Raw genomic sequence first — 12,359 nt, 5'->3', positions numbered from 1 at the left:
GGCTTGATAGGTGTGTCCCAGACAGGATCCAAGGAAAGGTCCATGCCTTACCACTCTAACAGAACATTAGAATATCTGTTTTAGAGCTTCAATAAGAGCCCATCGAGTCCTGTCCAGACAGTCTGACAAACTCCCAGCCAGCAGTGAGCTGAGGTGCCAGACTGGGGCAGAGCTACTGGTTAATAAGCCCTCCTGGTTGGAGTAGCTGTACCTGGGAGGGAGGGAGGGAGGGAGAAAACCTCCATGGAGGTCACAGCTGCTGCTCAGTTCTGGATCGCACAGGCATGTGACAGACATGCACAAACCTACGTACGCAGATGAACAGGTAGAGGAGTAGAAAGGGAAACTGCCATCACACCTGCTCTAATAGCATCTCAAATTCCTCTCCCTCAAACCCACAGTGGAATGTTCATGCATACACATTTTCTCATTACAAAATGACCTCTAATAAGAAACACCAGCTTTACAGGCCTATGGAGTTTAAACAAGGCAGAGCTAGCTAACAGCCAACAGAAAACCACTCTGCTTGAGGAGCCAATGACACTAGCAGCCTCTAATGAGAGGCTAACACACACACACACGTCTCGGAGGAGAGCCAGGCTGTAATTACGCTCGCGGCCTCGCCCACCACGAGCCAGGAACCTCTTAATGAGCCAGTCTGTGGGACGGGAGCCATATGGTAATGAGTGACATGCTAGGTGTGACACGCCAGGTGGGCACAGAAAACAAGGAAAGGTTGGTCAAAGGAAGGGCTTTCATCTGAAAATAGATGGTGTATGTAATGTGTATCTGGGTAGTAGGGTAAACAAAGGACACATTAGGTATTTTTATTTGGCTGCAATCTTTTGAATGATCTGGTAATGGGATGTAGTCTTATAGCTTTAGATAAGGGGACCAAGTACGTGTCCATTACACCATAGTGGTACGTTACCCTAGTAGCATGACCATAACGTGGGAGGAGATACTACCACTAACCTAGCCCCTGTTGGGAGGTGAAACGTGTTAACAAACTTCTAGTCCCATACCCATGTGGTTACTTGAGGTTGCATCCACTGGAAATGCAGTGAAGTTACGTTGCCATCCATAATAAGCGTTGAGCTGTGTAGTTAAGGTTTCCTCTTAACCTCCTGACTCTCTGGGGCGTAATCATGTTGGACTTTAGAGACTCAAGTGCCAAGCACAAAGCTACTGGTTTTCATGTTGGTGAGGAGGCTGCTAAGAGGAGGCTGTGTGAACACACACAGAGCTTCTTCACATGGTGGCATTGACCCAGACAGGACAGGCTACTCTCTAGTGCAGAGCACAGGGCCAGAAGAATGAACTCTCTAACTCTACAGTCAGAATGAGATCAAGAAACAAACACCGTATTTGTAAAGGAAAGTCATTATTTCTAAACCTCATTTGCTGCTAAACGTAGGATCCTGTTTCTAATTGCACTTTAATTTACAACCTCACAAAGGTTTATTTAATTGCAATTCATTATGCACCCATTTGCGTAATATCACAGTCTAGTACTTAATTGTTCAGCTTCTGTTCCTCATCTCTGTGTGATGATTACCAAATGTCTCTTCCTATCAGAGAACAGACATCTTGTGTACTGCTCCTATACATATTTCACCACCATGTTACAATGAACCTTCGTACTGAGACAGAGTTTTAAAGGAAAGAGCCTTTAGCGTGTCATGTCCCGGGGCTGGAGCTTGGGCTACAGGGGCTGGACAGAGGGGGGACAGAGACCCAGCCGCCTGCCCTCCCTGCGTCTCTTGTCGCTGCCTCCCATCAGCCACTTCACCCTGGTGAGCCAAACCCTGCCAACTGGAAATATTTGGGTTGCCCGGCAACACCGATGACATCAGCAACCTTCATCATCAGCCGTCCCTCCAACCTCAGGCACTTGGGTCTTAAAATAGCGACACAGATTATTATCAGGCTTCAAAATAGCAGCCATTTTCTCTGTTTTCTTTCTGCATAGATATGGGAAAATGAGCCAGTATTCAGACAGATCTGGATAATGGGGTGGGGTCAGAGACTGCTGTGGGTGTCTGACTGAAGTTAAAAGATGTGACTGTCTGTGATGTAACAGAAATGGAGGCCGAGTGAATACTCTTGATAGGGGGGAGAGGGGAAAGTGAAAGAGAGCGAGAGAGAGAGAATGATTGAAACGCAAAATGTATCAGCGAATCAGCTGACAGCGTGTGTGTCTGCGTGTACATGAAAGTAACGAGTGCACAAATCACTTCAACTTTATATCAGTAAAGTCATCTTAGCCACTGGCCCTGCAAAATGATTTTGGGAAAAAAAACGAATAAAAAACAAATTCGCATTCAAAGCCAAATTGGTCAATCAGTCAAACTCTGCCTGTAAGCTTGTTTACATAATTTAAATATGCAGTTCATATGAGATCACTGACAAGTTAGACATTTAGCTGAGACTAATCAGAGGCATCATTTAGTAGAAGAGTTTGAAGCGAGCTGTTGATGTGCCGTGCCATTTTCATCAAACATAATTAAGAGGAACATTCTCACACTCTTATTATCGCTGTTCAGTAGACGCAACACTCCTGCAGTGACAGACGAGAAAGAATGCTGCTCAAAACACCTGCCCCTTTGTAAAAACTCATTCACAGTTCTTTGAAGGCTGAAGGAGGAAAGGAACACTTATATCCACGACCGTACAGAAGCCTCTCTATTCATATCTACTCTGTCTGCCAGTTCATAACAAACAACACAGCCTCCTACAGTAGTTCCACTGTGAGTTCCTACTGTTTGAAACCCAGGGCCCACAGTACATGTGAGGAGTTCCCTGGGTGGTCAAGGCGAGGCAGAGACACTGCTCCTGGCTCTCTGTGATGATACAGTTTGCCACACAGCAGTGGTACATAACTACACTAGGTTTGCTCCAGGGTAGAGAGAAGCCCAGGAAATGGCCAGGGACTGCTGCTTTCAAGCTGTGAAACATTTCATTTTCTCAGATGGATGGCAGGCGGCCTTTACAGAGCATGAACGCTTTGAATACTATTTCCCTCTGATTCTACATCAGTGATCTGGCAGACAGCCTCTTCCATTCAGATCATCTTCCACCACCTCAATACTGACTCTAGATCAGTGGTCTGAAAGTGGTCAGACCACAGAATTATATCTTAATATAATAGGATCTCTATGGGTCAGACAGCCTCTCTTTGCGTTGACTTCTAATTCAGATTACCACATGTCGCCCGCCCGCCTTTAAAATCTCTATCTCTCTGAGCCTCCATTCCTGCTGATTTTCATGCCATTGATTTCAGCTTTCCTTTGCTGAATATTACATTGGAAAGAGATTACAGGGCGTGTCGTGGAATGATTTGTGAAAAACCAAGAGTAATAGATTTTGTTCAATTTGTATCCATTTTGCGGGGAGCTAGTAGATCAGCCTGGGTAGGCTCAGCAGTAAAGCCCCTGGATGGAGACAGCATGACTGCATTTGAAGGACAAATCTTTACAGGCCTCTTACATTCTTTATAAATAAGTGGAGGTGTGTGATGGATTATTCAACAAACCATGGCATTCCAAAGGAGTTGTACTTTGATTTCCGAGAATGTCTTAAACTTAGATTTGTGAGAACCCAACCAAACTATTCAAAAGTAACATGTTTGGAATAATAATGTTTGGGATAATACCAATAACTGTGTTGTTTCTTAAATAATGTGTTTTTCCAGTGATCTCGGGATTACTGCAAGAATATTATGCATTAAATGTACAATCCTCTCCAGAACCCTAGTCTGCAGGCCAATGTCAACCTGCACCACAGTTAGGATTTTGCCATCGCTGCAGTTCGCCTCTTCTCGTGAGAAGACAAGACTGGGGCTGATAAATGGGTTTGATGGATCACCTGTCACAGAGAGATAAAAACACAGTGTGCTGAAATCCTTAGATGACGTGTGACTTAATCCAGTACAGGAGGGAGAAATCTGAAACTTACTGCCGCAGCCTGTCAGGTTCTTCCACAGGACTTAATTATGCACGCCTTCTCCCAGAGTCAAAATCAAATCACTGCAGAGGTTTTATTTTCCAGCTGTCAATATAAAAGGGAAATGTTTTAGCCCAAAGTTTGGCGCCCATTTCTAAACCTCTGGCAGAAGCTCTGAAGCTCTCAGAAACTCTGATGCTCTAGAAGGCTTGTGTGACAGTGGAGAACAGAACATGCCTGCAGCTTCCTCATCTCTCACAATAACACAGACTGATCTCATTCATTATGGTCCCTTCAACATATTGAGTCTGTCTGAATTCTGTCTCTCACACACACACACACACACACACACACACACACACCAGGGTGAGAGGGGACTTGGTTATTGTCAGAGACAGACTCCTCTACTCTCCAGTGAACAGGTTGAGAACTGCAGGCCTTTAGTCCCAGTAATGGCTTTGAGGATAGTGCTGCCGCCAATCACACAGCCTACAGTGGATGAAGCTCCCTGGTCTGGACTGCACTAGCACCACAGAGAAGCTGGGGAGGTGCCAGGGTTATTGTTCCAACTCAATCTATCAGCAGTCTGAGGTTTGACTGAACTTCAGCGAACCGTAGGCGGACAGTGTGAAGGAATCCTATCATACCCCTCAGGGCTAGGACTGACAGAGAGAGCACCAAGGATATGCTCTGAGAATCAGCCTGTCGTCTCTGATAAACCTCACATCAACACCACAACCATGGAGAAGAACCACCTCCTAGGAGAGTTAAAGAGCCAGAAAGGAACTGGGCACGGACACACACAGACACACACACACACACACACACACACACACACAGAGAGAGAATGGATGAGCTAGACACAAAGGACAAGCTGTGAAAGAAAGGAGTCTTTTAAAGACATTCAGACTGATAGGTGTCTCATAAACCCGTCCTCTGAGCTCCGTGCTGGACGGGCTCTGAGACTCTCCTGCAAACAGGAAGAGTAGAAGAGGAGACAGTACGGAGACAGCCAGTGGCTTTACACTCATCTGAACTGTGTGTGTGTGTCGATATGTGTTTGTATTCGTGTGTGTGTATATGTGTGCCGGTGTGGCATCTGGCCGTTCAGATCACACTGTACCAGCCAACCAGTAGGAGGCAGTCTTTGATCTATCTGCTCACTGTGGAAACTGTGTGTGTGTGTGTGTGTCAGGGCCACACACTGGGATGTCAATCACTCATCCCACCTCATCCCCCATTGGCCCCTCAGAGCAGATTTACACCCTTGCCAAAAAGCCTTACGTAATAATGCCTGTGTGGCGTGCCTGCTAAAACAGCACTCATGACTGATCAGTGAAATATGAGGAGAGTGGAGCCAAAGAGAGTGGTCAATTCCATTTCAACTCTGTTAGCGCTAGTGGAATTAACTGAGGTTCAATTGATCAATGTGACATTTCCTCTGTTTTACCAGCTGCATTTAAATTCTTCGGAAATCGACTGGAATTCAAATGGAATTGACCTTAACTCTGGGGCAAAGCACCATCGATTTCAGGCAAAACGATGCACTCCTACAGGTTTCCATATACACGGACGATACAAAACATTAAGAACACCTCCTCTTTTTACAGACTGACCAGGTGAATCCAGGTGAAAGCTATGATCCCTTATTGATGGCACTTGTTAAATACACTTCAATCAGTGTAGATGAATGGGGGCAGACAGGTTAAAGAAGGATTTTCAAGCCTTGAGACAATTGAGATGGATTGGATTGTTTATGTCATTCAGAGGGTGAATGTGCAACACTGGCTCCAGGTCATCTATAAGTCTATGCTAGGTAAAGCGCCGCCTTATCTCAGTTCACTGGTCACGATAACCACACCCACCCGTAGCACACATTCCAGCAGGTATATCGCACTGATCATCCCCAAAGCCAACACCTCATTTGGCCACCTTTCCTTCCAGTTCTCTGCTGCCAGTGACTGGAACGAATTGTAAAAATCACTGAAGTTGGAGACTTATTCCCCTCACCAACTTCAAACATCAACCTTCTGAGCAGCTAACCAATCGCTGCAGCTGTACATAGATTGGGTGGGCTATTTACAGATGGACTATCTACCTCATCCCATACTGTTTTTATTTTATTTACTTTTCTGCTCTTTTGCACACCAGTATCTCTACTTGCACATCATCATCTGCTCATTTATCACTCCAGTGTTAATCTGCTAAATTGTAATTATTCACTCCTATGGCCTATTTATTGCCTACCTCCTCATGCCTTTTGCACACACTGTATATAGACTTTCTTTTTTCTACTGTGTCATTGATTTGTTTATTGTTTACTCCATGTGTAACTCTGTGTTGTTGTCTGTGTCACACTGCTTTGCTTTATCTTGGCCAGGTCGCAGATGCAAATGAGAACTTGTTCTCAACTAGCCTACCTGGTTAAATAAAAAATAAAAATAAACAAAAGCCCAGTTTTGCGTGGTAACTCCTGTAGGTTACTGCTACTGAGTTAACAACACCCATTTCCAGGGAGGTCTGGAAGAGAAAGAGCCATCTCCCCAAGCTAATCTGGGCTGAGATGCAAGACCGTGTTAGGTGGATTCTCTCTCACCCGTACATTCTCAAGGTCCATGTCTTTTTTTTAATTCCATATTTAACACAGAGATGTCTGCTCTTCTCCGATTGATTACCATTCAGGCACACAGAATAGTAAAAATAATAATAAACGTACAAGGCACCCAATGCTTTTCTCGTGCCGCCTTCTCTAACACATTTATCACTGTTTTGTGGGACTGGGGGTAATCGAGCCGAGGGAGAGAGGGAGATTTGTATGATGGCTCGCTGTCTGGAACATGGGCTGGAATCACCCACCAGGTGGCTAATAGGGTTTTAGTGACTCTAAAGTCATTCGAATGTGACAGGAGAAACAGGGGAAAACAATGCAGTATAGCAATGCACTCAAGACCCCAATTACACATCTCATCACCAATATAGACAACAGTGATGATGGATGATAGGTCAATTGGGAGGTATTATATACAAAATGAATCACACACTTTCACCAACAAGAAGAACTTCCCCTTCTTATCCATTGTAAAGCTACTAGACCACAGCACGCGGTCTATGAATGATGAACTGTGAACTGCTTTGAAAGGACTAGTATTAATGAGGTTAGATTGAGAAGCTGATTAAGTTAATTGGGTAGCTGTGGGAGCGTAGTGAAAGAAATGGCCTTTCCTCTGGTGCTCCGTATACAGTATAAGTTTGAAGGATGAATTAAATCGGGAGCATGGTGCATGCACTTAATCCCTGCAAGGGGCTTTCAAGGAAGAGTTATACTGTGGAGATATGGCTATTTGTTACGCCTTCTCAAGGCCGAATTAATGTCAATGGGCTGATAAAATACTACCAAGACTGTAATAACAATTCACTCACACTAACAATTTCAGAGTACACCCCAAAAATAGACTAAAACTATAATAGATTAACATTCTCAAAAGGTGCTCAGAGAATAGAGTCCTGCATTTAGAATTTGTTACAACTGTTCTTTCATTCTGAGCCTTTAAATGAGATATAGGGGAGATGTTGGGTCAGATGTATTACCACAGCCGGTATCAGGAAAATTAACCATCGCCCTAGTGTAACATGTAGTGTCCATTATGATGTTCCAGTAGCAAATGAAAGTCTTACCAGTCTGCCACCAGTGGTCCAGTACAGGCACGCCAAAGCTCCTTTTGGCCCAGTTCAGAGTCTCTACGTCGCAGCGCTCTCCAGCCAAGAAAAGGCTCTTCAATCTAGAGGAGCAGAGAGAACAGTCAGGCTCTATAAGGCCAGGACAGTGTAATAGAGTAGTGGCAGATCTATAATGAAGCAATAAGGCCTGTGTGTGTGTGTGTGTGTGGGGGGGGAATACAGCCCTTAGCCGTGGTATATTGGACATATACCACAAACCCCCGAGGTGCCTGACTGCTAATATAAACTGGCAACCAATGTAATTAGAACAGTAAAAATAAACATTTTTTTGATACCCATGGTATACAGTCTACAGCTTCAGCCAATCAGCATTCACAGTTCAAACCACCCAGTTCATAAAAAAACAATATAACAGCCAAGGAATGTAACGGCTAAGTGTTTTCAAGTTATATAAAAGTCAGCTTTACCAGTAGCAGAGCGATTAGAACAATACGTTTTCCCATTAGACTAAAATTACCTTACGAGTGTCAGACAAACTTGCATAAAAACGTGTACACAAAACAGCCCATATTGTTCCTGTTAAAAATCCCCTCTAGCTGTGGTTATACAGATACAGCCATGCGAATCTTCACTCAGGGATCTTGACATGGTCTAATAAAGCAGAGAAGACTTCAATTGCTGTCAAAACGTCTAAGACCATACAGTTTCCATGGCCTCCTGCCACACATAACAACTCGAGGAATTCTAATTCGTATAGGCCTCAGAGGAGGCTGGTGGGAGGAGCTTTAGGAGGACGGGCTCATTGTAATGGCTGGAATGGAATCAATAGGACGGCATCAAACATATGGAAAATGTTCCATACTGTATATTCTCTTCCAGTCATTACAATGAGCCTGTCCTCCTATAGCTCCTCCCACCATCCTCCTCTGATTGGTCTGTTATCTGGGTCAGGGTGAGGGTGTTGGTGCAATCTGAATGAGAATGGGTAGAAGAAGCAGGGTCACAGATCTCGACAGAACATCCAGAGAATCACTCTGCTGCCCTTTGCTCCGCATTCTACACAGCACGCCATTTAAATGTAAATCTCACCCGTGACACCTTGCACTGTGTTCCCTGCTCCTACTCTGGAACAATCTGACTACAGATGTTGGGAGGCGAGGGGAGAGACAGGCAGCCACGGATGGTTGGATCTGTGTGTAATTCATGCAAGTGGGTGGGTGAAAACCAAGCACATTTCTCCATATCTTCAGAGGCCCAGATTCAGCCTTGGACAGGCAACAATAGCCCCACAGTACTATACCTAACATAGTCCCACTGGGGAAGTTTATGTCTCATTAACAACAATGAGAAAGGAAACATTCGCCCCCATAATTGCATTTAGTATGCATGTGCTTGTGTGTGTGTGTGGGTACTTGTGTGTGTCTGTGTATGTGCACCTTGTACGTGTCACCTTGCAATGAGAAGGTATATCAATCGCACATATATTCCTTGAAAGATGGCAGATGACATCCCAGATAATGCATGATATAAATCCTGCAAATGTTAAGCAAACAGGCAGAGTCAGTCATAAGCCAAGCTTCCTGGTGCTACAAGCTGGAAAATGTTATTGACTGAAATCATGAACTTTGTCACCCAATAAGTAAGAGTCTGCTCTGCCTGTGAGCATTGAGTTAGTGCTCCGGGCTATGTTAATAAGGGCTATGAAATGGTGCTTGCTCCATGGTGCTGTGATTGTTCCTCTGAGTGGGTTGAACGGTAGAGCTAGATGCGAATCCTACTCCAGAGAACTCCAAACCTGCTTTTCTATTACTTTTCTGACATCTGGGGTGACGAGTGAAATTGCTCAAGCTCGCTGATAATGCTCCAAGGCCATTACAGTGCAGAGCCAGTCCACGGAAGCAACTCATGTGTCGTAATAACAATAGTCATCGTGAAGTACCCAGCGAAAACCAAATACTGGGCTGAAAATTGAAATTTTGTGGTTTTGGCATGTCTGTACCTTTCAACACTTGGAAAGTGCTACAAAGGCAAATCAAATTTTCTGAAAATCAGCACATAGGAAAGTGCATTCATAATGACTTTGTGGCACTGGAGGAGACAAGCCCTCTTGCTGTGCCCTTCCAGCGTCACCTTCTTTTTCTTTAAAATATGTTTGCGAATCGCAACCAACTGACAGGTGCATACACCCCTACCTACTGTACTGGCGTGTGAGGCCGGTCAAGACCTATCTATCCTTCCAGCGCCTTTCCAGTACTTTCTCTGTTGAGAGGCTAATAGATAATAAGTCACGTGTGTGATTGGCTGGACAATCAGCCCCGACAGTTGATTAGGCTGCTGGTGCTCACATTCGAGGGAGAGGACTGGAGATACAGTAGCAGCAGACAGTTTGGGGCTGAAAGGTTCTTAAACTGAGAGGCTTTGTTATTTGAAGTTATACTTTAAGTGTCATATTTGTAAGCATTTATGTTGGTAAGTGATATAATAAAGCCTGATTTCTGTTGGTAAGTGATGTAATAAAGCCTAATTTCTGTTGGTAAGTGATGTAATGAAGCCTACGTTTCAAGCATTCACTCTGCCTCACTGACCCTCTGTACCTGGAGACCCTCTTAGCTCTGGTCCATGGAAGTGGCTTCTCCCCAGGCTCTGTCACGGGCGGCAATAGTTGTTATGGGCTCTGTGGTATATTTTAGCACAGGAATCAGTGCAATTAGCTACGCATGTGGTGTAACTGAGCTAGGAGCTGAGAAGAGGCTATTGCAGTGAGCTTATCAGAGAGAGAGAGCGTGATGAATATTTCATATGCTATCCACCCACATCATGTTACTACCAAACTGCCTACCGATAACGGTGCCATATACTGAGGAGATACCAGCAACAACCCATTCATAGGAGCAACCATCCACGCGTGAATTAAGTCCTTTAAGGAACATTTTAGTGTCTTAATGCTTAATGAAGTGTTCTCAAAACGCTTGCCTTTCAAACTACTAGTTTATATTCAATTCATGAGAACGTGGGGAAATAGAGTTGATATTTTAATTGACATGAATTGCTATTGTATTCAACTTTACTGGATCTTTTTACATTCACTGAGAACATCCAATTTCCTGAGCTGTAAAACAGCTAGTGCCTGCTACACGTCTAGTGTCTGCTTCTTGACTGTTAATGCCGCTACCTGTTTGGTAGTAGAGGAGGGAGAAGAATATATTTGATGGTTGTCTGTTTTGTCTCCAGGCAAAGAAACACAAAGGTCAACCGGATATTCGACTACTGTCTGAGTCGGTCTGGATTCTGGAAACATCATACATTGCGGTTGTTGTGTTTGTGCATCAATTCTCTCTCAGTGAATTGCTGTAGTCTTTCACTAACCTGCTCCCTCTGGGAGAAAGACAGTCATGGAAAGATGCTGCATGGCACATGACGAAACCAACAACTGAAGCATAGTCCATCATAACAACTAGCAGAAAGAATGTCATGTTATAGTCCAGGGAAAACAATGAATTCAATCCCTTTGGGATTTGTGTCTCAGGTCTGCCTGGAGCAGTCGAGGCAAAACACGGTTCACCAACAGCACACCAAATACCTTCACCAAATACCCACATTCAGATTATTAAATGGCAAACTATGACCCAAGATCAAAGTCCCTGTTTTATGACTTTGTGCAACAGGTGTGGAGAAAAATCTAAATAAGTTACCACCACTTCCCCTCTATTTTCACATTATACCTGATCGACTGTGATACTGTTTCAAAATATTAAGGAACCAGAACTGTATTTTCAACAGATTTATTATCAATATAAATGATGACATTTCCCATGTGGATAACAATCACTCCAGTCCCTTGAACCAGGCACCATCAAAGATGGCATTGCCTGGGGCTCTCTACAGCACTCAGTGATTCCCTGTGTGTTTAGCAGCGTGGCAGCAGCACAGTATTATGTAATAGGAATGAATGCCCTGCCGGTGTTTTATCCATCCTGATTAAACCTCAATCAGGTCTAAATGGGAACACAGGTTGTGAGTGTTGAGCCTGGGCCAGGCAGGGACACTGCTCCAGCAGATGGACAGAGACTAACAAGAGAGTGGGCAGGCAGCGCCAAAACCTTCAGCCAGTGGGGGACAACACCGGATATGAATGAAAGGCACTCAGTCCCTGAACGTTGAGAGGAATAAAGGGTAGGCCTACTTCAAGTGGGCAGAAAAGGTACAAAACAGAGCTAGCCACGGCAGTTGTTGAATGGTCCATCTCTGCAGTGTTATGCCAATATGTGGGGATTGGGTGGTGAGGGTACCTGGTGAGGGGGTACTGAGCTCCTATGGCGGAATTGGTGTCCTGCTGGCGGATGGCTCGGATGGCAGTGGGCGCGGTGAACATGGAGGAACAACCATGCTCTGACAGCACGCGGAAGAATGCCCCGGCATCCGGCGTCCCAACAGGCTTGCCCTGCATAGAGAGAGAGAGATCCGTTACAAACCCAAACCGCCTGAGGACATAAGCTTACATGAACACGCCAATTGGGTATTGAAGTGTAGCGGTACATTCAGAGCAAGCTGTTTGTAGAGGCTTGCGGTAGTAATGACTCAGCCAGCCACCTATCAAACAGAAGAACAGTACTAAGGCCATCAAGTTTTGTTCCTATTGACGTTCCACAACATTAACACTTCCACTGTGCCGAACAGAATGAATATTCACGGGAATATCTGCTGAAATGGAGACAAAATTATATTTGGAGCCCAGA

General features: G+C 44.6%; 1 protein-coding gene across 2 annotated transcripts in view; it reads right to left on the bottom strand.

Moving 5' to 3' along the window:
- LOC139393172 (acyl-CoA synthetase short-chain family member 3, mitochondrial-like) overlaps positions 1-12,359 on the bottom strand; it is a 33,678-nt gene that overhangs the window by 13,909 nt on the left and 7,410 nt on the right. For both annotated transcript variants that reach the window (XM_071141570.1, XM_071141571.1), the window contains 2 exons: positions 11,913-12,064; positions 7,621-7,724 (listed from right to left, as the gene is read on the bottom strand). In XM_071141570.1, the coding sequence (XP_070997671.1) occupies positions 7,621-7,724; positions 11,913-12,064 (256 nt within the window). The remainder of the gene's footprint in view (positions 1-7,620; positions 7,725-11,912; positions 12,065-12,359) is intronic.

Source organism: Oncorhynchus clarkii, chromosome 33 (genome assembly GCF_045791955.1).
Source record: "Oncorhynchus clarkii lewisi isolate Uvic-CL-2024 chromosome 33, UVic_Ocla_1.0, whole genome shotgun sequence".
Classification (NCBI taxonomy): Eukaryota; Metazoa; Chordata; class Actinopteri; order Salmoniformes; family Salmonidae; genus Oncorhynchus; species Oncorhynchus clarkii.
The sequence above is the reverse complement of the archived record's forward strand: the minus strand, read 5'-3'. Positions and strand labels throughout refer to the sequence as shown.